Raw genomic sequence first — 23812 nt, 5'->3', positions numbered from 1 at the left:
CCTAGAAAAATCGAACCTTATTTTAGAAACGAGGAAAAATTTTCTTAGGCACCCTATTGGAATCAGAAAAACAACGTTCATTCCTGCTGGTAGAGAAACAGGCAAAGATGTGCCAGGAGATTTCCTTATTCCAAAGGAAAGAAGTCTGGTCTATAAAAACGGCCATGAAAATCCTGGGGTTAATGACGTCTTGCATGGCCACAGTCCCCTGGAGTCAATTCCATTCAAGACCTTTTGCAGAAAACAGTTCTTAATTGTTGGAACCGAGATCTAAATTCTTTGGATCAGAAGATCCGCATCCCAAAGTCGATAAGACAGAGTCTTTTTCATGGTGGATGTCACGAGGGTGTCGAGGACCACGCCTGACTCCGTTATACCCGGGGTCAGGAAGTCGCAGCGGTTGGCTGCACGCTCTATTTAAGATAGGGCTGTTTTCCTTATGGTAGCTTTTTTGGGTTTGCTTAGCAAACCCTTTTGGCTCACTCAGGGATCCGTAGCTCCTTCTCCTCAGCTGTTCCTTGTCCAGCACTCCCAGACCTCCTTATATTTCTCTCTCACACTTCTCTTATTGCCAGAGATAGAACTTCCTGCCTGGACATCTATTCTGACCTTCTGGAGCTGTGTTGCTGCGTTCGCTTGTAGTTGGTCCAGTACGCTACCCTCCAGATCCCTGTTGGACCTTTTTGGTTTATTGTGGTCGCCCACCTGGGTGTATGTGTTTGTATGTTTTGTCTGTCCTCTCCCTGGTGTTTCCCTCTTAGTGATAGTGGTGTGGACTAGCGATCCCACCGGCCTGTTCACTATCCAGGGCTCATATTAGGGAAAGCCAGGGTTTAGGCACGCGATCGCCGCACGGGTGAGGAACCCGTCTAGGGACGTCAGGTGCCAGCCGCAAGGTGAGTTAGGGGTCACCACCTTTCCCTCTCCCTTGGGCAGGGCTTTCCCTGTTTTCCTCCCTGTGCGTGTCGTCGGTCATTACATTATCTCTGGCCCTTATTTTGTGTAGGTTAAATTTTTTTTTTTACCTACTTAGAATCCAGTATGGATCAAATTGCTGCTCTGTCCAAACAATTTCATGGCCTGTCTTTGGAGGTGGTAGGATTGAAGGCGTCGGTCCTCCAGCAACAGCAGCAATTACAACTGACTGCAAGCCCAGCGGTTGCTACTGGTAACCAGGTTGTTGCTGAACCCAAGGTCCCTCTCCCTGACAGATTTTCTAGGGGAAGGGACAAGTTTTTGACATTCCGTGAGGCCTGTAAGTTATATTTTAAACTGCGCCCTTACTCCTCTGGTAATGAAGATCAGCGGGTCGGGGTTGTTATTTCCCTGCTGCAGGGGGATCCGCAGTCCTGGGCGTTCTCTTTACCTACTGATTCCCAGGCTCTTCGGTCAGTGGATGAGTTTTTTGGGGCCTTAGGTCTCATATATGATGACCCTGACCGAGTCGCCCTGGCTGAATCAAGATTACGGAGACTCTTACAAGGAGAGCGGCCGGTAGAGGAGTATTGCTCTGAATTCCGTAGGTGGGCTACGGATACCCAATGGAACGACCCGGCTCTCAGGAGTCAGTTCTGCTCTGGGTTATCCGAAAGGGTTAAGGATGCGCTTGCATTATATGAGACCCCCTTTTCCCTTGATGCGGTTATCTCCCTTTCTATCCGAATAGATAGACGCCTTAGGGTCAGGTTGAAAAAACCGGAGCAATTGGTAACCCCTCCCAAGCAGCAGTTAGTCTGTACGGACTTAGACGAGCCTATGCAGCTAGGAGGAACTACTCGTCAGGTCCGTCCTCCTGAGGCTCGCCGTAGGCGTGGGGTTTGTTTTTTTTGTGGGGAGAGGGGTCATTTCATTAATGTCTGTCCTTCTTTCCTCAGAAACAAAAGACCGTCGGAAAAACTACTAACCGCAGGCTGTGTGGAGGATGTCAGCCGGGGGGTATACGTTTCCTCCATACGTACATCGCAATTTGTGTTGCCAGCGGTTATTATTTTTGGTGATAAGACGGAGACTATTTCTTTCTTTCTAGACAGTGGAGCAGGGGTAAATTTGATAGATGCCCATTTTGCCCGCACTTTGGGTTTGTCTCTCTGTACTTTACAGAGACCCATTCCCATATTCGCTATTGATTCTGCTCCCCTGTCTCAGAGAAACCTCACGCACATGGTTCATAATTTATACCTTCGGGTAGGGGACCACCATAACGAGATGCTTTCAGGTTATGTTCTGGAGGGGCTTCCCACTCCGGTAGTGCTGGGTCTTCCCTGGTTGGTAGCGCACAATCCAGTGGTGGATTGGCAGGCCAGGGAGATATTGGAGTGGAGTGAGCAGTGCAGAGAAAATTGCTTAAATAGCAATTGCTTAGTCGCCTCCATAACTACCCTACCTACATTTATTTCGGACTTTGAGGATGTTTTTTCTGAAAAGGGTTGTCAGAAGTTACCACCTCATCGTCCTTATGATTGCCCGGTTAACCTTATTCCCGGCGCAAAATTACCCAAGACCAGGTTATATAATCTTTCGGGTCCAGAGAGACAAGCCATGAAAGATTATATCTCCGAGAGCTTGGCTAAGGGACACATCAGACCCTCTTCTTCACCCGTGGCTGCAGGGTTTTTCTTTGTTAAAAAGAAAGATGGGGGCCTGCGTCCTTGCTTAGATTTTCGCGAATTAAATCAGATAACCATCCGAGACCCATACCCTCTTCCTCTCATTCCTGACCTGTTTAATCAGATTGCGGGTGCTAGGTGGTTCTCCAAACTTGATCTTAGGGGTGCCTACAATCTGATTCGTATTAAGGAGGGGGATGAGTGGAAGACAGCGTTTAACACCCCTGAGGGGCATTATGAAAATCTAGTTATGCCTTTCGGTCTGACCAATGCTCCTGCCGTCTTTCAACATTTCGTTAATGACATTTTTAGTCATCTAATCGGCAGGTTTGTGGTAATATACCTAGATGATATTTTAATTTATTCGTCCGATCTGAAAACACATGAGGTGCATGTCAGACAAGTACTGCAGGTCCTACGGACGAATGAATTATATGCTAAAATTGAAAAATGTGTCTTCGCCGTTCAGGAGATACAATTCCTGGGTTATTTTTTATCTGCGTCAGGTTTCCGTATGGATCCTAGGAAGGTCCAGGCAATTTTAGATTGGGATCTTCCTGAGAACCTCAAAGCACTACAACGGTTCTTGGGCTTCGCGAATTTCTATAGGAAATTCATTAAAAATTATTCACTTATTGTAAAACCGCTTACTGACATGACTAGGAAGGGGACTGATTTTTCTAAATGGTCTGACGCCGCTAAAGTTGCTTTTTCCTCTCTAAAAGAGAGGTTTACCTCAGCACCTGTACTGGTCCAACCTGATGTCTCTCAGCCTTTTATTGTTGAAGTCGATGCGTCAGAGGTGGGAGTGGGGGCGGTGCTGTCTCAGGGTCCGTCTCCTGGCAAATGGCGTCCTTGTGCTTTCTTTTCTAAAAAACTATCTGCAGCACAAAAGAACTATGATATTGGCAATAGGGAACTATTAGCTATTAAACTTGCGTTTGAGGAGTGGCGTCATTTCTTAGAGGGGGCAGTCCACCCCGTTACTGTAATTACGGACCACAAAAATCTTCTGTACCTCGAATCAGCTAAGCGTCTCACCCCTAGACAGGCTAGGTGGTCGCTATTTTTTACCAGGTTTAACTTTGTGATTACCTATCGTCCTGGGGCAAAGAACACCAAGGCTGATGCACTATCTCGTTGTTTCCCTGGAGGGGGTAATGTGAGTGATCCGGTACCCATTCTTCAAAGAGGAGTGGTTGTTTCTGCGGTACACTCTGTTTTGGAGGGGAAGGTGTTAGAGGCCCAGGGGGACGCCCCGGTCTCTTGCCCCTCAGAGAAATTGTTTGTACCGTTGAACTTACGTTTCGAATTATTAAAGGAACATCATAATTCGGCACTTGCTGGGCACCCGGGTAGTAAAGCAACCTTGGAACTATTGTCTCGTCGTTTTTGGTGGCCAAGGTTGCGTCAGGATGTATTGGATTTTGTGTCTTCTTGTTCTACCTGTGCGCGCGCAAAAGTTTCACATACACTTCCTGCAGGGTCTCTATTACCACTCGTCATTCCCAATAGACCGTGGACACATCTGTCAATGGATTTTATCACTGACTTACCTTTGTCTGCGGGTAAAACAGTTATTTTGGTAGTAGTGGACAGGTTTAGCAAAATGGTACACTTCATTGCGTTACCCGCACTACCTAATGCTAAGACTCTTGCTCAGGTATTCGTCAGTGAAATCGTGAAGCTTCACGGGGTCCCCTCCGATGTTGTTTCGGATCGGGGTACCCAGTTTATTTCTAAATTTTGGAAAGCTTTTTGTTCTCGTTTGGGGGTACACTTGTCCTTTTCCTCTGCTTTCCATCCTCAGTCGAATGGACAGACTGAGCGTACCAACCAAAACCTTGAGACATATTTAAGATGTTTTGTGTCTGAAAACCAAGAGTTGTGGTCATCATATTTACCGTTAGCTGAGTTTGCCATAAATAATCGTCGTCAGGAATCCACTGGCAAGTCACCATTTCTTGGTGCATATGGTTTTCATCCCCAATTCTGTACTTTCAAAGAGGGGGGGTCTTCTGGGGTTCCCGAAGAGGAACGGTTTTCGTCATCTCTTTCATCGGTATGGCAGAAGGTGCAAGCTAACTTGAAAAATATGGGAGGTAAATACAAATGCATGGCTGATAAGAGACGGTCGCCAGGTCCGGACCTAGGAGTGAATGACTATGTGTGGTTGTCTACTAGGAATATTAAATTGAAGGTTCCCTCTTGGAAACTGGGTCCTAGGTTTATTGGCCCTTACAAAATTGTAGCCATCATCAACCCCGTGGCTTTTCGCCTGGAGTTACCTCAGACTTTTAAAATTCATAATGTTTTTCATAAGTCGTTACTCAAAAAATATGTTCCACCTCTAGAACCATCACTGCTGCCACCCCCTCCTGTTGTCGTGGATGGTAACCTAGAATTTCAGATATCCAAAATTGTTAATTCTCGTCGGGTCCGCCGCTCTCTTCAATATCTGGTGCATTGGAGAGGTTACGGTCCCGAGGAAAGAATGTGGGTTCCTGCGTCTGAGGTAAACGCCGACAGGTTAGTTCGGGTTTTTCATGCCTCTCATCCTGGGAGACCTGGTCCTGAGTGTCCGGAGGCCCCTCGTAGAGAGGGGGGTACTGTCACGAGGGTGTCGAGGACCACGCCTGACTCCGTTATACCCGGGGTCAGGAAGTCGCAGCGGTTGGCTGCACGCTCTATTTAAGATAGGGCTGTTTTCCTTATGGTAGCTTTCTGGGTTTGCTTAGCAAACCCTTTTGGCTCACTCAGGGATCCGTAGCTCCTTCTCCTCAGCTGTTCCTTGTCCAGCACTCCCAGACCTCCTTATATTTCTCTCTCACACTTCTCTGGTTGCCAGAGATAGAACTTCCTGCCTGGACATCTATTCTGACCTTCTGGAGCTGTGTTGCTGCGTTCGCTGGTAGTTGGTCCAGTACGCTACCCTCCAGATCCCTGTTGGACCTTTTTGGTTTATTGTGGTCGCCCACCTGGGTGTATGTGTTTGTATGTTTTGTCTGTCCTCTCCCTGGTGTTTCCCTCTTAGTGATAGTGGTGTGGACTAGCGATCCCACCGGCCTGTTCACTATCCAGGGCTCATATTAGGGAAAGCCAGGGTTTAGGCACGCGATCGCCGCACGGGTGAGGAACCCGTCTAGGGACGTCAGGGCAGTCAGGTGCCAGCCGCAAGGTGAGTTAGGGGTCACCACCTTTCCCTCTCCCTTGGGCAGGGCTTTCCCTGTTTTCCTCCCTGTGCGTGTCGTCGGTCATTACAGTGGATAGATCCAGAGAACTTCTCATTGGGAATTCCATGGACTTTAGAACCTCACATTCTAGTAACAACGGATGCCAGCAAGTCGGGCTGGGGAGCCCAGGTGCAGGACTTATACTTTCAGGGTCCCTGGGGTCGCAATCTCTCTCACAGGTCCTCAAACTTCAGGGAGTTGAGAGCAGTCTTGGAAACTTTCCTAAAAGCGGAGAGTCTTCTAAAGGGCCTACATGTACGGGTTCTCTCAGACAACATTGCAACAGTATCCTTCCTGAAACATCAAGAGGAGTCAAGATTTCCACCCCTTCAGCATTTATCAGACCGGATATTCAGCTGGCCAGAGAAAAATGTACTGTCAGTCTCGGCAATCCACCTGAAAGGAGAGAAAAATGTAACCGCAGATTTCTTAAGCAGACATTCTATATGTCCATGGGAGTGGTGTCTCAAAAAAGAAGTATTTCATCTACTTTGCAAGAAATGGGGGACTCCTCAATTGGACCTCTTTGCCGCCAGAAAAAATACTCTTCTTCCCTTTTTCTTCTCACTAAATCTGTGGGACAGACCAGTGGCAGTAGATGCTTTGTCTCAGAGTTGGGATATGGATCTGGCCTATGCCTTCCCGCCTTTTCCTCTAATTGGGCCAATCCTGAAAAAGCTGAGGTCAGAACAAGTAACTCTGGTCCTAATGGCTCCATATTGGCCAAAACAAAGCTGGCTCCCAATTCTAAAGAACTTGGCATTGGAGGAACCCTTTTTTCTTCACCCAGACGACAACCTATTGTCTCAGGGACCTCTTTGGCATCCACAAGTGCACAGGTTGAAGCTGTCAGCATGGATTCTGAAGAACAGATACTAAGAGCCAGGGGCCTGTCAGAAAGAGTTATAACAACCATGCTACAAAGTCACAAGAGGGTTACTTCTGCCATCTACGGTAAGATTTGAAAGAAATTCCGTTCTTGGTTTGTTTCTCTTCACAAAGAGTCAGTTTCCCCTTCTATTCAGGACATTCTAGAATTTCAGCAGGAAGGTTTTGACATGGGTCTCAGGCCCAGTACTCTAAAAGTTCAGATTTCGGCTTTTGAGTTGGTTTCTTGACTTCCCTCTAGCAGGGCACAATTGGATAAAAACATTTTCTCGTGCCATCTCCAGAATCCGGCCTCTGGTTAGAAAGTCAGTTTTTCCTTGGGACTTGTCACTAGTATTGGAGCACCTATGTAATCCTCCTTTTTGAAACTTTAGAAACTGTAAAATAAAAATGCTCTCTTTCAAAAGAGTATTTCTAGTGGCCGTAACATCGGCAAGGAGAGTAGGAGAGATACAGGCTTTTTCTTCAAGAGAACCATATATGAGGATTCTGGATGACAGAGCAATCTTAAAATTATACCCAGCCTTTATGCCATTTTTTTTTACAGAACAGAAGAATGCAAAATAACAATGTTTTCATACTCTAGATGTTCGTCGTTTAGTAATACAATATTTAGAAGTCACTCTCCCCTTCAGGAAAGATTCAGCTTTATTTGTACAATTCGCAGGGAAGAATAAGGGAAAACAAGCTTCAAAATCCACTATTGCAAGATGGATTAAATCAACAATCCAGCAAGCTTAGGCTGCGTTCACACGGGCGAGATTTCCGCGCGGGCGCAATGCGGTAGGTGAACGTATTGCACCCGCACTGAATCCCGACCCATTCATTTCAATGGGGCTGTTCAGATGAGCGGTGATTTTCACGCATCACTTGTGCGTTGCGTGAAAATCACAGCATGCTCTATATTCTGCGTTTTTCACGCAACGCAGGCCCCATAGAAGTGAATGGGGTTGCGTGAAAATCGCAAGCATCCGTAAGCAAGATTTTCGCGCACGGTTGCTAGGAGACTATCAGGATGGAGACCCGATCATTATTATTTTCCCTTATAACATGGTTATAAGGGAAAATAATAGCATTCTGAATACAGAATGCATAGTAAACTAGCGCTGGAGGGGTTAAAAAAAAAAGAAAAAAATATTTAACTCACCTTAGTCCACTTGATCGCGAAGCCCGGCATCTCCTTCTGTCTCCTTTGCTGAACAGGACCTGTGGTGAGCATTAATTACAGGACAAGGACCTTTGGTGACGTCACTCCGGTCATCACATGATCCATCACATGATCTTTTACCATGGTGATGGATCATGTGATGACCGTAGTGACGTCACCAACGGTCCTTTACCTGTAATTAATGCTCACCACAGGTCCTGTTCAGCAAAGGAGACAGAAGGAGATGCCGGGCTACGCGATAAAGTGGACTAAGGTGAGTTAAATTTAAAAAAAAAAATTTTTTAACCACTCCAGCGCTAGTTCACTATGCATTCTGTATTCAGAAAGCTATTATTTTCCCTTATAACTGTTATAAGGGGAAATAATACAATCTACAGAACACCGATCCCAAGGCCGAACTTCTGTGAAGAAGTTCGGGTTTGGGTACCAAACATGCGCGATTTTTCTCACGAGAGTGCAAAACGCATTACAATGTTTTGCACTCGCGCAGAAAAATCGCGGGTGTTCCCGCAACGCACCCGCACATTTTCCTGCAACGCCCGTGTGAACCCAGCCTTATACTTCCCAGAATAAAGACTGCCTATTCAAAGTCACAGCCCATTCTACTCAAGCAGTGGCTGCTTCTTGGGCGGAAAGAGCTAATGCCTCACTGGAACAAATCTGCAGGGCAGCTACCTGGTCTAGTTTTCAAACCTTCTACAGACTAGACCTAACTGCTAATAGAGACCTTCTCTCTCCATACTCTTCTCTTCCCATCACTCTGGTACAAGTTGATCTTGGTCTCATCTGTCCATAGGATGTTGTTCCAGAACTGTGAAGGCTTTTTTAGATGTCGTTTGGCAAACTCTAATCTGGCCTTCCTGTTTTTGAGGCTCACCAATGGTTTACATCTTGTGGTGAACCCTCTGTATTCACTCTAGGGAAGTCTTCTCTTGATTGTTGACTTTGACACACATACACCTACCTCCTGGAGAGTGTTTTTGATCTGTCCAACTGTTGTGAAGGGTGTTTTATTCACCAGGGAAAGAATTCTTCGGTCATCCACCACAGTTGTTTTCCGTGGTCTTCCGGGTCTTTTGGTGTTGCTGAGCTCACCGGTGCATTTCTTTTTTTTTTAAGGATGTTCCAAACAGTTGTTTTGGCCACGCCTAATGTTTTTGCTATCTCTCTGATGGGTTTGTTTTGTTTTTTCAGCCTAATGATGACTTGTCTCACTGATAGTGACAGCTCTTTGGATCTCATCTTGATTCCAAATGTAAATAGCACACATGAAATGAACTCTGAACCTTTTTATCTGCTCATTGTAATTGGATAATGAGGGAATAACACACACCTGGCCATGGAACAGCTGAGAAGCCAATTGTCCCATTACTTTTGGTCCCTCAACAAGTGGGAGGCACATATGCAAACTGTTATAATTCCTACACGGTTCACCTGATTTGGATGTAAATACCCTCAAATTAAAGCTGACAGTCTGCAGTTAAAGCACATCTTGTTTGTTTCATTTTAAATCCATTGTGGTGGTGTATAGAGCCAAAAATGTTAGAATTGTGTCGATGTCCCAATATTTATGGACCTGACTGTATGTGGACATCCTCCATGTGTGCTGTCATGTCGGACTCTTGGAAAACTATATTTACCGGTAAGTCTAAATTCTACTTTATGTATCTCCAACATATTCAGCGGCATTTTACAATTACCCGGATAACACAGGACCTCTAGAATCCTCCACTTCTCCAGCACTGAGGCTCCTGTGGTCTCCTTCAGTCTGTTTACATCACTGCAGCAACAGTATTAGTTGGAGCTCCGATGGCGGTATGTATATCACCTGACCATTAAGGCCTAGGATGGTCTATAGCGGTCACGTGCTGTTCATACTGGCATCACTGATGACGTCTTCTATTGGCTGTAGGGTCATGTGAAGGTGTGACATACCATGAAACTGCCTTGACCTTACACATGTTTCGATCACTGTAAAAAGAGAGCACAACATCTACACTTTATTGTCTCCTCCGATGTTTCAGTTTACATCTTCTCATCTTCTCTCCATTCAGGTTCCTACAATATAGGATCCGCTCAGTGGATATCTTCTATATAAGACCCTTTCCTGATTGATTCATCAAGGATGGACAGGGACAAGATGGCTGAGAGGATAATACATCTCACCCTAGAGATCCTCTTCCGGCTTACTGGAGAGGTGAGAGATTCTGATGATGTCACATTACATCATCTTATCTATGTTACTAACAGATGGACATGACTGGAGAGGTGAGGGACTCTGGAGATGTATGGAGTGATAGTTATTACTGTGTCTCTCCATAACCAGGACTACATAGTAGTGAAGAAGACCTCTAGTGAGCGCTGTCAGGCCCCTGTGTCTGAAGGATGGGGAAGAACCCTTAGCCCAATGACAAGGCCTCCACCTCACCCCCCGATACATAAGGAAATCAATAGAGAGAAGATCCTAGAACTCCCCAACAAGATGATTGAGCTTCTGACTGGAGAGGTGACACTGCTGGGAATGCTGGGACATTATACAGGAACACTATGAAGGGATCTGGGTGATGACTGTAACATTGTGTCGTCAGGTTACTATAAGGTGTCAGGATGTCACCGTCCATTTCTCCATGGAGGAGTGGGAGTATTTAGAAGAACACAAAGATCTGTACAAGGACGTCATGATGGAGGTTCATCGACCCCTCACATCACCAGGTAATAGACATGACTAAATACACACGTCCTCTCATTATCTGTATGTAAGCAATGAATTCCGTCACTGGATATGTTTCCTACAGTTAAGGAAGAGAGACAAACACCCGAAAGATGTCCCAGTCCTCTTCTTCCACAGGATAATTCAGAAGAACATTACTATGTCCCACAGGATGATCAGGTAGATGGATATAAGGGCATCCTGATGGAGGATCACCGGACCCTCGCATCACCAGGTAATAGACATGACTAAATACACACGTCCTCTCATTATCTGTATTTAAGAGATGAATTCAGTCACTGGATGTGTTTCCTACAGGTAAGAAAGAGAGAAGAACACAGGAGAGATGTCCCAGTCCTCTTCTTCCACAGGATGGTTCAGAAGAGCATCACAATGTCCCACAGGATGATCAGGTAGATGGAGATAAGGTCTCATGAAATGTTTCATGAGATCTGTAGAAGGCTGTGAAGATCTTGTGTTCAGTCTTGTTTTATCCACCAGTATTATGTGTTATCCTTGTAATGTCTATGGTCAGCTGTAATCCTGCCATCTCCACCTTTCTTCTTATACATGTTGTCTGGTTCTTCTCACAATTTTCTGCCTGTACAAACTTTTAAGATGGCATTCTCTGTGAACGGCTGCAGATCTTTTGTGGTTGCACAAGAGTGGCACAACAGTTTGCACTGTGGCCCTTAGAACTGTAGTTACACCACTGTGTCCTTGCACTATAATCAGTGATAATCAGGGTGTTCTAGTGATGATAGATAATCCGTTTTCACCTCTCCTGTGCTCTCACCTGTCCTTTATACTGCGTACAGTATCTTCATGCCTGCAGTCATCCCAGAACTGGTAGACAGAACAGAAAGACAGCATTAAAGGGTTTGTTCAGGAATAAGTAACTTTTCACATGTGTCCGCAGCCTCTACTATGGAAAGAGTCATACATGCCTGCTACCCTTAGCTTTGGTTATGCACGCTGGCTCCATTATGTCCATCTTCCAGTAAATGTTGTTTGCTTCCTCGCCAGCACAGGCATGGTCCCCTCCTTAACTGCAGCCAATAACTGGCTTTAGTGGTGATGTGTTTCTTGTGGACATGTTACCCTTGAATCCAGTCATTGGCTGCAGCAGAGCAGATAATTATGCCCATTCCGAGGAGGTAAACAAGCCATAGACCGAAAGAACTTTGGCTTACCGGCTTCACAGCCCTGGGGCGGCCAGCAAGGGCAACAGGTGCACAAACAATGTAAAGTTATATACACACAATGTAATGTTAGGGATGGAATATAAGGGCTACTCTCCCTGCATTGCAAACTACTGGTTGGAATAATGAAGCAATCAGATTGGATTTACAGTGAGGAACAGAAGTATTTGAACACCCAGCAATTTTGCAAGTTCTCCCTCTTAGAAATCATGGAGGGGTCTGAAATTCACATTGTAGGTGCATTCCCACTCCGAGAGACAGAATTAAAAAGGAAAATTCAGGAAATCACATTGTATGATTTTTAAAGAATTTATTTGTCTTGCACTGCTGAACATAAGTATTTGAACTCCTGAGAAAATCAGTGTTGATATTTGGTACAGAAGCCTTTGTTTGCAATTACAGAGGTCAAACGTTTCCAGTAGTTCTTGACCAGGTTTGTACACACTGCAATAGGGATTTTGGCCCACTCCTCCACACAAATCTCCTCTAGATCTGTCAGGTTTCGGGGCTGTTCTTGAGCAACACAGAGTTTCAGCTCTCTCCAAAGACGTTCTATTGGATTTAGGTCTGGAGACTGGCTAGGCCACTCCAGAACCTTGATATGCTTCTTACGGAGCCACTCCTTGGTTATCCTGGCTGTGTGCTTCGGGTCGTTGTCATGTTGGAAGACCCAGCCACGACCCATCTTCAATGCTCTGACTGAGGGAAGGAGGTTGTTGCTCAATATCTCAGAATAAATGGCCCCATTCATCCTCTCCTTAATACAGTGCAGTTGTCCTGTCCCCTTTGCAGAAAAGCACCCCCAAAGCATGATGTTACCACCCCCATGCTTCACAGTAGGGATGGTGTTCTTGAAAAGCAACTCATCCTCTTTTTCCTCCAAACACGACGAGTGAAGTTTAGACCTCAAAGTTCTACTTTGGTCTCATCTGACCACATGACTTTCTCCCATGCCTTCTTTGGATCATCCAGGTGGCAAACTTCAGACGGGCCTGGACATGTGATGACTTGAGCAGGGGAACCTTCCGTGCAATGCATGATTTGAAACCATGATGGCGTAGTGTTCTACCGACGGTGACCTTTGAAACTGTGGTCCCAGCTCTCTTCATGTCATTGACCACCTCCTCCCTTATCATTAGTGATACCCCACGAGGTGAGATCTTGCATGGAGCCCCAGTCCGAGGGAGACTGACAGTTGTCCTTAGCCTCTTCCATTTTCTAAGAATTGCTCCAACAGTTGATCTATTTTCACCAAGCTGCTTGGCAATTGCCCCGTAGTCCTTTCCAGCCTTGTCCACAATTTTGTCTCTGGTGTCTTTTGACAGGTCTTTGGTCTTGCCCATGGTAGTAGTTGTTGTCTGACTGACTATGGGGTGGACAGGGGTCTTTAAAGAGCTCGGACAGGTGGTACTAAGTTAGATTAATGAGTGGAGTAGAGGTGGACTTTTTAAAGGCACAGTAACAGGTCTTTGAAAGCCAGAATTCTTGATGATTGCCAGGTGTTCAAATACTTATGTTTAGCAGTGCAAGTCAGATAAATTCTTTAAAAAATCATATAATGTGATTTCCTGAAAAAAAAAATGTATTCTGTCTCTCAGAGTGGGAATGCACCTACAATGTGAATTTCAGACCCCTCCATGATTTCTAAGTGGGAGAACTTGCAAGATTGCTGGGTGTTCAAATACTTCTGTTCCTCACTGTATACAGGAGACCTGCAGATATTTGGGTCAGACAACTCCTGCTGTCCAGTCGTTTTTGGTCGCCTTTTCAGGTCATATAAAACCTTCCACACGACTTCTCCAACCGTCTGATGACTTCTACAATATTTGTTTCACAGCTTGTAAATCCGGGTGAAGAACTGAACAATATTAATCCTACAGAGACATATGTGAGGGGTGATGAGCAGAGTACAGAGGACATTCCTACAGATAACCGCCCAGGTGAGTAGTAACCACTAAGTAACGCAGAGAAGACTCACAGATTCTACTCCTTCACTGGATGATACAATTTTATGTCAGTTTGTTCAGCGTTATATTCACCGATTTAGCTAAAATTCTTATTAAATATGGATGCAAATGTGACAGCGTTAAAGGTGATATACAGTATGTATATGATACATATAGTCCATCCTCAGGACAGGTCATTAATATCAGATCGGAGGCGGATTAAACTCCCGGCAGCCTTGTCGGTCAGATGACACAATGCTCTGCGCGCTCTTAGGCCTCTTCCTGGCCATGCAATGTGACATTCATTGGTCATATGGCCTAGGCACAGATTAGTCCCATTCGAGTGAAAGGGTCTGAGCTGCAATGCCAAGCACAGCTACTATTCAACAGAAGGCGCTGTGCTTGGTAATCTGTGAGGAGGCTTTGTATTAACTGGAGCTCCGGTGAGCACTGAGGCTTCCTCAGACAGCTGATTGGTGGGGGTGCAGGGACCGGACCTCTGCTGACCTCATATTGAAGACCTATGCTGAGGAAAATCTTGGAGAACCCCTTTAATGATGTGCAAATGATAAAAAAAACGGAAACAAAATATGCAAAACATCTCGCTTTATTCAGTATTGAGTATGAGAGCCACGTGCATAAATGCATTCACTTACACGCCTTGGCTTCCTACCAATAAGGTTGCTAATGATTGTCTGAGGAATGTTCTTCCATGCTGAATGCATTTGGGCAAGCAAATCATCAAGATCTGTTTCTGGTACCTACAGTATCTCACAAAAGTCAGTCCACCCCTCACATTTTTGTAAATCTTTTCATTGGACAACCCTGAAGATCTGACACTTTGATACAATGTAAAGTAGTCAGTGTACAGCTTGTATAACAGTGTAAATTTGATGTGCCCTCAAAATAACTCAACACATAGCCACTAATGTCTAAACCGCAGGCAACAAACGTGAGTACACCCCTAAGTGAGAATGGCCAAATTGTGCCCAAAGTGTCAATATTTAGTGTGGCCACCATTATTTTCCAGCACTGCCTTAACTCTCTTGGGCATGGAGTTCACTAGAGCTTCACAGGTTGCCACTTGAATCCTCTTCCACTCCTCCATGACGACATACATCTATTTTGAAAAGACAACCTCTGGATATGGAGCTGAGCATGTGCACTCAACTTCTTTGGTTGACCACGACGAGGCCTGTTCTGAGTGGAACCTGTCTTCTTAAACCGCTGTATGGTCTTGGCCACCATGCTGCAGCTTGCAATTGCTGATTATCTGGGACCCTACACCAGGTGCTTATCCACGTCCTCCTCAATGGACATCCTCCTATCCCCAACAAAAACAGAGCAGATTGTTGCTTCCACTTCTACTCCCTCCTTTTATATGTGCAAACTGAAGCATTGCCATGTTGTCCTAAAGACGAGGACCTTTTTAGTTTAGATAAATACCTTTCCTTGCTGATGTTGCCACCCTGCCTGTTTTTTTTTATATGTCGCTCCTACGCCCCACTGTGCCCGGTCACCTGCATTTCTGTCCAGAAGTCCAATCTCCAACCTGGCTGAGTCAGAGACCTCCCGCCCTCTCTGGTGGTGCTACCCCTACAATAAGTCTCAGAAGGCACAGCAGCAGCAGCCCATTTAGTTTTCTTAATGTGATTGAAGTTTTTTTAAGTGCTGTGCCAGCCTGACGCATATCCGCAAAAGGATAAGCATTGCCTGAACAACCAGGTTCAGTCGTACCTGGACTGTGCCCTTTCTTCTGCACATAGCCTGTCCCCTGACTCCATGGACTTCTGGGAGGCAGATTGTAATAGTGGCTGGAACTGGCCCAGTTTGATATGTGTACTGTCTTGTCCAGCCTCCAGTGCAGGTTATTCAGTGTGGCAGGTGGCATCGTCACACACCTCCAAGTGATGCCAAGGAGTAGATCTGCCAGAGAGTCATACACAGATTATCAGGCCAATGGGAGCAGGTTCAAAATTGATTTAATTTATCTGTTCCCTCTTCTGACTGATTCTTCAGAATTACACCTGAAATGTAGTTCAAGAAATTGGTTTGTCTCTAGTGATATACTTTTCATAATCTATGGATGGTGTGTACAGTATATATGAGTTGCAAGCACTTAAAGAGGTTGTATCATCTGAGACAATGGAGACATAACACTAGGAGTTGCCCCCATTGTCTGATAGGTGGAGTCCAACCGCTTGGACCCACACCTATATCAAAAACAGAGCGGGCCAAAGTGGTGGCTGGAGGACTCTGGTCCGGCCACCACCAAGCGCTCTCCCCATAGAAGTGAATGGGAGCGCACTGCATGACTGGCCACTATTTCCATTCACTTCTACGGGCCTGATGGAAATAGCCACGCCAGTGTCGAGCCAGTGCTGCGCATGCACAGTGGATCCTCCACCACTTTCGGGGCTCCGTTTAGGAGATGGGTGCGGGTCCCAGCAGTGGGACCCGCACCCACCACACAATAGGGGCATATTCTAGCGAATTTCTTGCATTGTCTCAGATGAGCCAACACCTTTAATATAAATGCAGGAAAAAAGTAAGATGTTATGATGTGGGCCATGCAGTTTGTTTACTTGACAGTGACAGGACTGAGATTAGGAGAGACCTCGGTGTGCACAGTGTCCTAGCTGCAGTGATGATGTTCGGGTCACAGGATTATTCTTTGGCGCTATATGTAGTTTGTGTAATCGAAAAAGGCTGAAGGATAAGGCTACATTCACACAACAGTGAAAAATACCACACAGCTGATTTTAGAATTCAAGTCAATGGCGCTATTCACGTAGCAATTTTTTTTAAGGCGAGTGAATATTGTTTGTGAAAAATAGGACATGTTCTATTTGTGGCCATTTTCACTGCCCGATGGACCCCATGTAAATCAATGGGACTATTTTAATGTCCATTTAGACAGGAGAGCATCCATGTAATGGCCGTTTAAAATGGGTCCACTAGTGGAAAATGGCCTTTTAGGGGTTAAAATAAAAATAAATAGCCTAATCCGCTTCTACACACAAGGCAGTCTCTCTTGGTGCTGAAGGACTTGTGCTACCAACGTGATGACATCACCATGCTCTCCCAGCATTATTGCTTAGGAGCGCATGGTGACATCATCCCACTGAGAGTGTAGGTCATTTAGCACCAAATGAAGAGCGACTTTTCTCTACATGTGCAAGTAGATGAGAGGAGTAGCTTTTTTTTTCACCCCATAAGAACAAAACCCTGCACATTATTAACATTATTATTATTACTGATGGGGGCCACCCTGGGGAACATTATTACTAACTGGGGCCACTATGGGGGACATTATGTATACTGCAGGGATTGGTAATTAAAAAATCATCCTCAAATAATTGCCATTTAAAAATTAATGCAAAACGTCCAGACGACTAAGAAAGGGTTGCAAAAAATGGTTGAAAAATGGCCATGAAAAACTGAGTGTGTCCGTTTTTTATGGCATTTTTTTCACGTGTGAATGTAGCCTTAAGAGCTCATACAAAAAAGTCTCCCCACTGAACACCAGATATTTCCTACCTGTCTGTGAATAAAGACCCCAAGATATTCTGACCCAGGTGACTAACACAGCATATTATCAATAGTAATTATATCTAAAGGAAAAAAACATGTTGACAGGACTGTGCTTCCTACTCTCCATTCTACTCTCCTCCCTCCGAGTCCAGCTGCTGTATCTGTCATCCATTATAGCCCAGGTCTCATTCCCTGGCCTGCACTCTCCCCAGCAGCAGGTGTGAAACAGTGATGTCATTGTACCTGCTGGGCTGAGAGGGAGAGCGCACAGACCTGAGATAATCCCCCGGCCTGTGCGCTCTCCTCAGCTCGGCAGGAGAGATGACGTCATCACATCACGTCTGCTGCTGGGAAGAGCATGATGTGCTCCGTAGTACTTTTTTAACTTTATTCACAGTACAGGAGCTTCACTGATGTAAAGGGGACACTAAGAGACAGCACTACTGCAGGGGGCGCACAAAGGGGGCACAACTACTGTGTGGACACATCAAGGGGACATTCTACGGAGTGGGGGCATTTAGGGCCCTTGCAGATGAGCGTTGTCATGCTGTGAGCCCACAGCGCAGCACCTGCCCTGAACTCCCAGTGCTGTTGGGGGTCGCATAGCATTATATTGATTTATGATGCTATGTAGCCCTTACAGTTCTGGAATGTATTGGATAACACTGGCATAATGCTGCCAGTGTTTTCCAATACATTCCAGAACTGTAAGGGTTACATAGCATCATAAATCAATATAATGCTATGCAACCTCATCAGTGCGGGGAGGTCATGCGGGAGCTGAGCTGCGGACTCGCAGCGTGACCAACGCTCGTCTGCTAGGGCCCTTAGGGAGCATCAGTACTGTGAAGAGGGCACTAAGGGGGAATTCCACTGTCAAAGAGAGACTGAGGGGAGATAACTATTGTGTGGGGCACTAAGGACATTCAGCGCTAGGAAATGTTTTATTTATAAATGACTGATTGGGTGGGGGTTGCATTGAAGTTGATCAAAGTGGAGGCCAACCTGGCCTAGTTATTCTCCTTGATCTACTATTAGACTGTGGTCTGTTTGGCCACCACAGTTTTAGTAAATTCATACTTGAATTTTACGCCATGCCTTGTTCTTTTTTGTGGATTTTTTTATATGGAAAGGTTATAAAATTTCAATACAATTTTATGGTATATTATTCATCAATAATAAAATGTGTTTTATTCTTGGCAGATGACTGTACCAGGAACTCAGAGAAACTTCTGGTATCTTCAGGTTTTGAAGTAGATGATTGTGGTATCACACGAGATGCATTTGAAGAGCATGCCAATATGCAAGATATACCCTCATCCAATCACAGCAACAATGCATTATTTGATCCTTTTAAACAGGTCCGATCTTCTGATTCATCACAGACTGAAACACAGAATAAAAGTAACAGAAAAGGTGTTAAAGATCGAACAGCTCACGTAAGAGGGAAGCCATTTTCATGTTCAGAATGTGGGAAATGTTTTAACCGTAAATCACATCTTGTTAAACATCAGAGAATTCACACAGGAGAGAAGCCATTTTTATGTTCAGAATGTGGGAAATGTTTTTACAATAAATCAGATCTTTTTATACATCAGAGAATTCACACAGGAGAGAAGCCATTTTCATGTTCAGAATGTGGGAAATGTTTTAACTATAAATCAGATCTTGTTACACATCAGAGAATTCACACAGGAAATAAGCTATTTCTATGTTTAGAATGTGGGAAATGTTTTAACCGTAAATCACATCTTGTTATACATCAGAGAATTCACACAGGAGAGAAGCCATTTTCATGTTCAGAATGTGAGAAATGTTTTAACCGTAAATCAGATCTTGTTATACATCAGAGAATTCACACAGGAGAGAAGCCATTTTCATGTTCAGAATGTGGGAAATGTTTTAACAATAAATCATATCTTGTTATACATCAGAAAATTCACACAGGAGAGAAGCCATTTTCATGTTCAGAATGTGGGATATGTTTTAACCGTAAATCACATCTTGTTATACATCAGAGAATTCACACAGGAGAGAAGCCGTTCTTATGTTCAGAATGTGGGAAATGTTTTAACCGTAAATCACATCTTGTTACGCATCAGAGAATTCACACAGGAGAGAGGCCGTTTTCATGTTCAGAATGTGGGAAATGTTTTAACCATAAATCAGATTTTGTTGTACATCAGAGAATTCACACAGGGGAGAAGCCGTTTTCATGTTCAGAATGTGGAAAATGTTTTAACCATAAATCAGATCTTGTTGTACATCAGAGAATTCACACAGGAGAGAAGCCATTTTCATGTTCAGAATGTGATATGTGTTTCACCCATAAATCGTCTCTTGTTAATCATCAAAAAACCCACATATAAGAGAAGCCATCTTCATGCTTAGCCCGTTAATGACCTCCCTTATGTGTTTTGTGACATAGCAAGGAGTTTTGTTTGGGAAGGCAGGTATTTTCCTCCCAACATGGGCGGCTGGGCTGATTTCCAGCCAGGTGAGATCAAATACCGGACCGGAGTTTAAGTGCTGGTCCGCGTTTTGGCAGCACCTGGCTGTCCTTTAAATAGAATCTGAGTCTCTGTTTTGGGATCTGAAGCGTGGTGCTGTGCTGGAAAGCTGAGAGCCGCATGAGGGCTGCACGCTGGGAAACAGGCCCCCTAAAGCCTGCTGTGAACTGCCGGGGATAAAACGGCTAGAAAAGGTGACGTGTCTGTTCTATGGACTTTTCATTGTGTGAATTAACACCAAGACTGTAATAAGTCATTTTTCATTTGCCTTTTGTATGAATAAACACCGATAGTTTGATTTACAAACTTGTTTTGCCTCTGTACTGCATCCGCTTACCCTTCCTACCAGAGCAAATCCTCACAGTTTTTATGCTGGTCACTAACTGGCTTCATTCCTTCAGATACTCCTTTTTACAGGGAGATAAAACAGCACCTTGTTTTCAGTTACCAGAGGTGGCCTGTATTAAATGAATATTGGTAATCAAAGGACAGATCCAGTTAAAAGTGAAACTAAGGTGTGTGTGTGTGTGTGTGTGTGTGTATATACACTGCTCAAAAAAATAAAGGGAACACTTAAACAACACAATGTAACTCCAAGTCAATCACACTTCTGTGAAATCAAACTGTCCACTTAGGAAGCAACACTGAGTGACAATCAATTTCACATGCTGTTGTGCAAATGGGATAGACAACAGGTGGAAATTATAGGCAATTAGCAAGACACCCCCAATAAAGGAGTGGTTCTGCAGGTGGTAACCACAGACCACTTCTCAGTTCCTATGCTTCCTGGCTGATGTTTTGGTCACTTTTGAATGCTGGCGGTGCTTTCACTCTAGTGGTAGCATGAGACTGAGTCTACAACCCACACAAGTGGCTCAGGTAGTGCAGCTTATCCAGGATGGCACATCAATGCGAGCTGTGGCAAAAAGGTTTGCTGTGTCTGTCAGCGTAGTGTCCAGAGCATGGAGGCGCTACCAGGAGACAGGCCAGTACATCAGGAGACGTGGAGCAGGCCGTAGGAGGTTAACAATCCAGCAGCAGGACCGCTACCTCCGCCTTTGTGCAAGGAGGAACAGGAGGAGCACTGCCAGAGCCCTGCAAAATGACCTCCAGCAGGCCACAAATGTGCATGTGTCTGCTCAAACGGTCAGAAACAGACTCCATGAGGGTGATATGAGGGCCCGACGTCCACAGGTGGGGGTTGTGCTTACAGCCCAACACCCTGCAGGACGTTTGGCATTTGCCAGAGAACACCAAGATTGGCAAATTCGCCACTGGCGCCCTGTGCTCTTCACAGATGAAAGCAGGTTCACACTGAGCACATGTGACAGAGTCTGGAGACGCCGTGGAGAACGTTCTGCTGCCTGCAACATCCTCCAGCATGACCGGTTTGGCATTGGGTCAGTAATGGTGTGGGGTGGCATTTCTTTGGAGGGCCGCACAGCCCTCCATGTGCTCACCAGAGGTAGCCTGACTGCCATTAGGTACCGAGATGAGATCCTCAGACCCCTTGTGAGACCATATGCTGGTGCGGTTGGCCCTGGGTTCCTCCTAATGCAAGACAATGCTAGACCTCATGTGGCTGGCGTGTGTCAGCAGTTCCTGCAAGACAAAGGCATTGATGCTATGGACTGGTCCGCTCGTTCCCCAGACCTGAATCCAATTTAGCACATCTGGGACATCATGTCTCGCTCTATCCACCAACGTCACGTTGCACCACAGACTGTCCAAGAGTTGGCAGATGCTTTAGTCCAGGTCTGGGGGGAGATCCCTCAGGAGACCGTCTGCCACCTCATCAGGAGCATGCACAGGCATTGTAGGGAGGTCATACAGGCACGTGGAGGCCACACACACTACTGAGCCTCATTTTGACTTGTTTTAAGGACATTACATCAAAGTTGGATCAGCCTGTAGTGTGTTTTTCCACTTTAATTTTGAGTGTGACTCCAAATCCAGACCTCCATGGGTTGAAAAATTTGATTTCCATTTTTTAATTTTTGTGTGATTTTGTTGTCAGCACATTCAACTATGTAAAGAACAAAGTATTTCAGAAGATAGAAAATATTTCATTAACTCAGATCTAGGATGTTATTTTTGTGTTCCCTTTATTTTTTTGAGCAGTGTGTGTGTGTGTGTGTGTGTGTGTATATATATATATATATATATATATATATATATAATCCAGAAAATGGACGGCACTCCAGTTAGATGAAAAATTCGGTGATACCTTTATTCAACCATCCGGTGCAACGTTTCGGCTCTAAATGAGCCTTTTTCAAGCAGAGATACAATGTGAATGAAAACAGACTTATAGGTGAATCAATTAACAAAGACACACCCATCTCTGGGTGTGTCTGCACAATTGCAAAAAAATGTGAGCAAATCTTAAAGACACATCCCACACCGGGTGTGTTCACAAAACATATCAGTGTCATAATAACATATGGAGAACTGCGGAACAATGAGTAAAAGGAACATGTATGTCCCATAATTACATAATACAAGTGCATTAATAAATACCATATCTCATGTGGATCTAGAGACACGCCCATCGATCGGGCGCACAGGACTAATCGATGTGTGTGTCCGGTACCACATGTGTATAAGGGGCAGAGCAGCGACATAACAATGTGGACATACCAGACATCAGCTGGAGAAATATTCCATGTGGCTATTCTGCGTTGTATACATTCCAATGCACAGACGCGGCGTAACACCCATCACGGACTTACAACATCATCAAAACTTGCCGACATCATCGCGTCATCAAGACACCCTTGGCTTATCACGGCGCATGCCCAGTGTCGATCTATGTTACAGAGCGCCATCTTGGATACTGGAGAAATGCCCCTAACCTGTGTGACAACATACTGAGGTATATTTAAGCATCAAACCTGTATGAGACCAGAGTGTAGCGGTCAAGACAGGTAGTGACAACATGGTAGACCAGTGTGTCAACATACCATACCCAAGTATCAACCCTGGACACACACGGAAACCGCAGTGTGAAAACAGGTACATACCATGGGTGTCGTACCGCAACCTTCACTCAAGAGGGCTCTCCTCTCCAGGTATACAGATGCCACAGGGGGCAAATCCAACCAGCCAAGAAAGAAAAATCTGAGCTATATCGCCGCAAGCTAGTATAACAAAACATGTGTATATATGTGCAAGTCCCAGGATGTTCGCCAGTTCTGGTAATATGAAAAAATATATATAAAAAGTACAATAAAAAATAATAACACATAGCCCATGGAAATGAAGCTCCTGCATATGATGCTGTATACAATTCTTCCACTTGCTCATGCCCAAAGAAGTGCTGAATGTGGTGAAGTATAAAAAAGTGATCTAGGAATAAAACAGAAAAGTATATGAATATATATTTTTCAGAAAAATCTTGAAACAGATGTTAATAATCTCATAGTGTGTACACAAGACACAGGACATTAACGCGATGATCATTAGAGGCAAACCACCCCTCATACCACATCACCAAAATAGAACTCAATATTCAAGCCTTTGGGTTTTAGGCTGTCCAGTCTATGGATCCAGCTCAGTTACCAACATTTAAGTATCTTGGACCTGTCGCCCCCACGTCTGGGCTGGGGTATGTGATCGAGAATCCAGCATCTCAGATCACTCTCCTTGTGTTTGGCCTCAGAGAAATGCTTGGATACTGGTAAATCCAAACGTTTTTTCCTAATACTCAGACAGTGGTTGTTTAACCGTGTCTTGAGGTCCGTCGTCGTTTCACCCACATACATCAAGTTACACGGGCAGGATAAAACATAGATGACATAACTGGAGTTGCATGTGAGGTGAAACGGAATATCATATGATCAGTGTCGGACTGAGGTACCTAGGGCCCACCAGTAAAAAAAAAATTGGCCCACCGTACAGATACATTCAAATATAATAAATAATTTAACAAGTTTTTTATATGAACATAGGCTGGTTGAGGTGCTGTACATTGAATATATGTATGTAGTGCAGTAAGTCTAATGTGTTATGTTCA

At 44.8% G+C, this 23812-nt stretch overlaps 1 protein-coding gene across 1 annotated transcript in view; it reads left to right on the top strand.

The window, feature by feature from the left end:
- LOC121003515 overlaps positions 1-23812 on the top strand; it is a gene marked incomplete at its 5' end in the record, with an annotated part of 1598977 nt that overhangs the window by 1082112 nt on the left and 493053 nt on the right. Inside the window, 1 exon segment of the mRNA XM_040435417.1 lies at positions 18713-19650. Coding sequence (XP_040291351.1) covers positions 18713-19650 — 938 coding nt within the window.

Source organism: Bufo bufo, chromosome 6 (genome assembly GCF_905171765.1).
Source record: "Bufo bufo chromosome 6, aBufBuf1.1, whole genome shotgun sequence".
Taxonomy (NCBI): domain Eukaryota; kingdom Metazoa; phylum Chordata; class Amphibia; order Anura; family Bufonidae; genus Bufo; species Bufo bufo.
The sequence above is the reverse complement of the archived record's forward strand: the minus strand, read 5'-3'. Positions and strand labels throughout refer to the sequence as shown.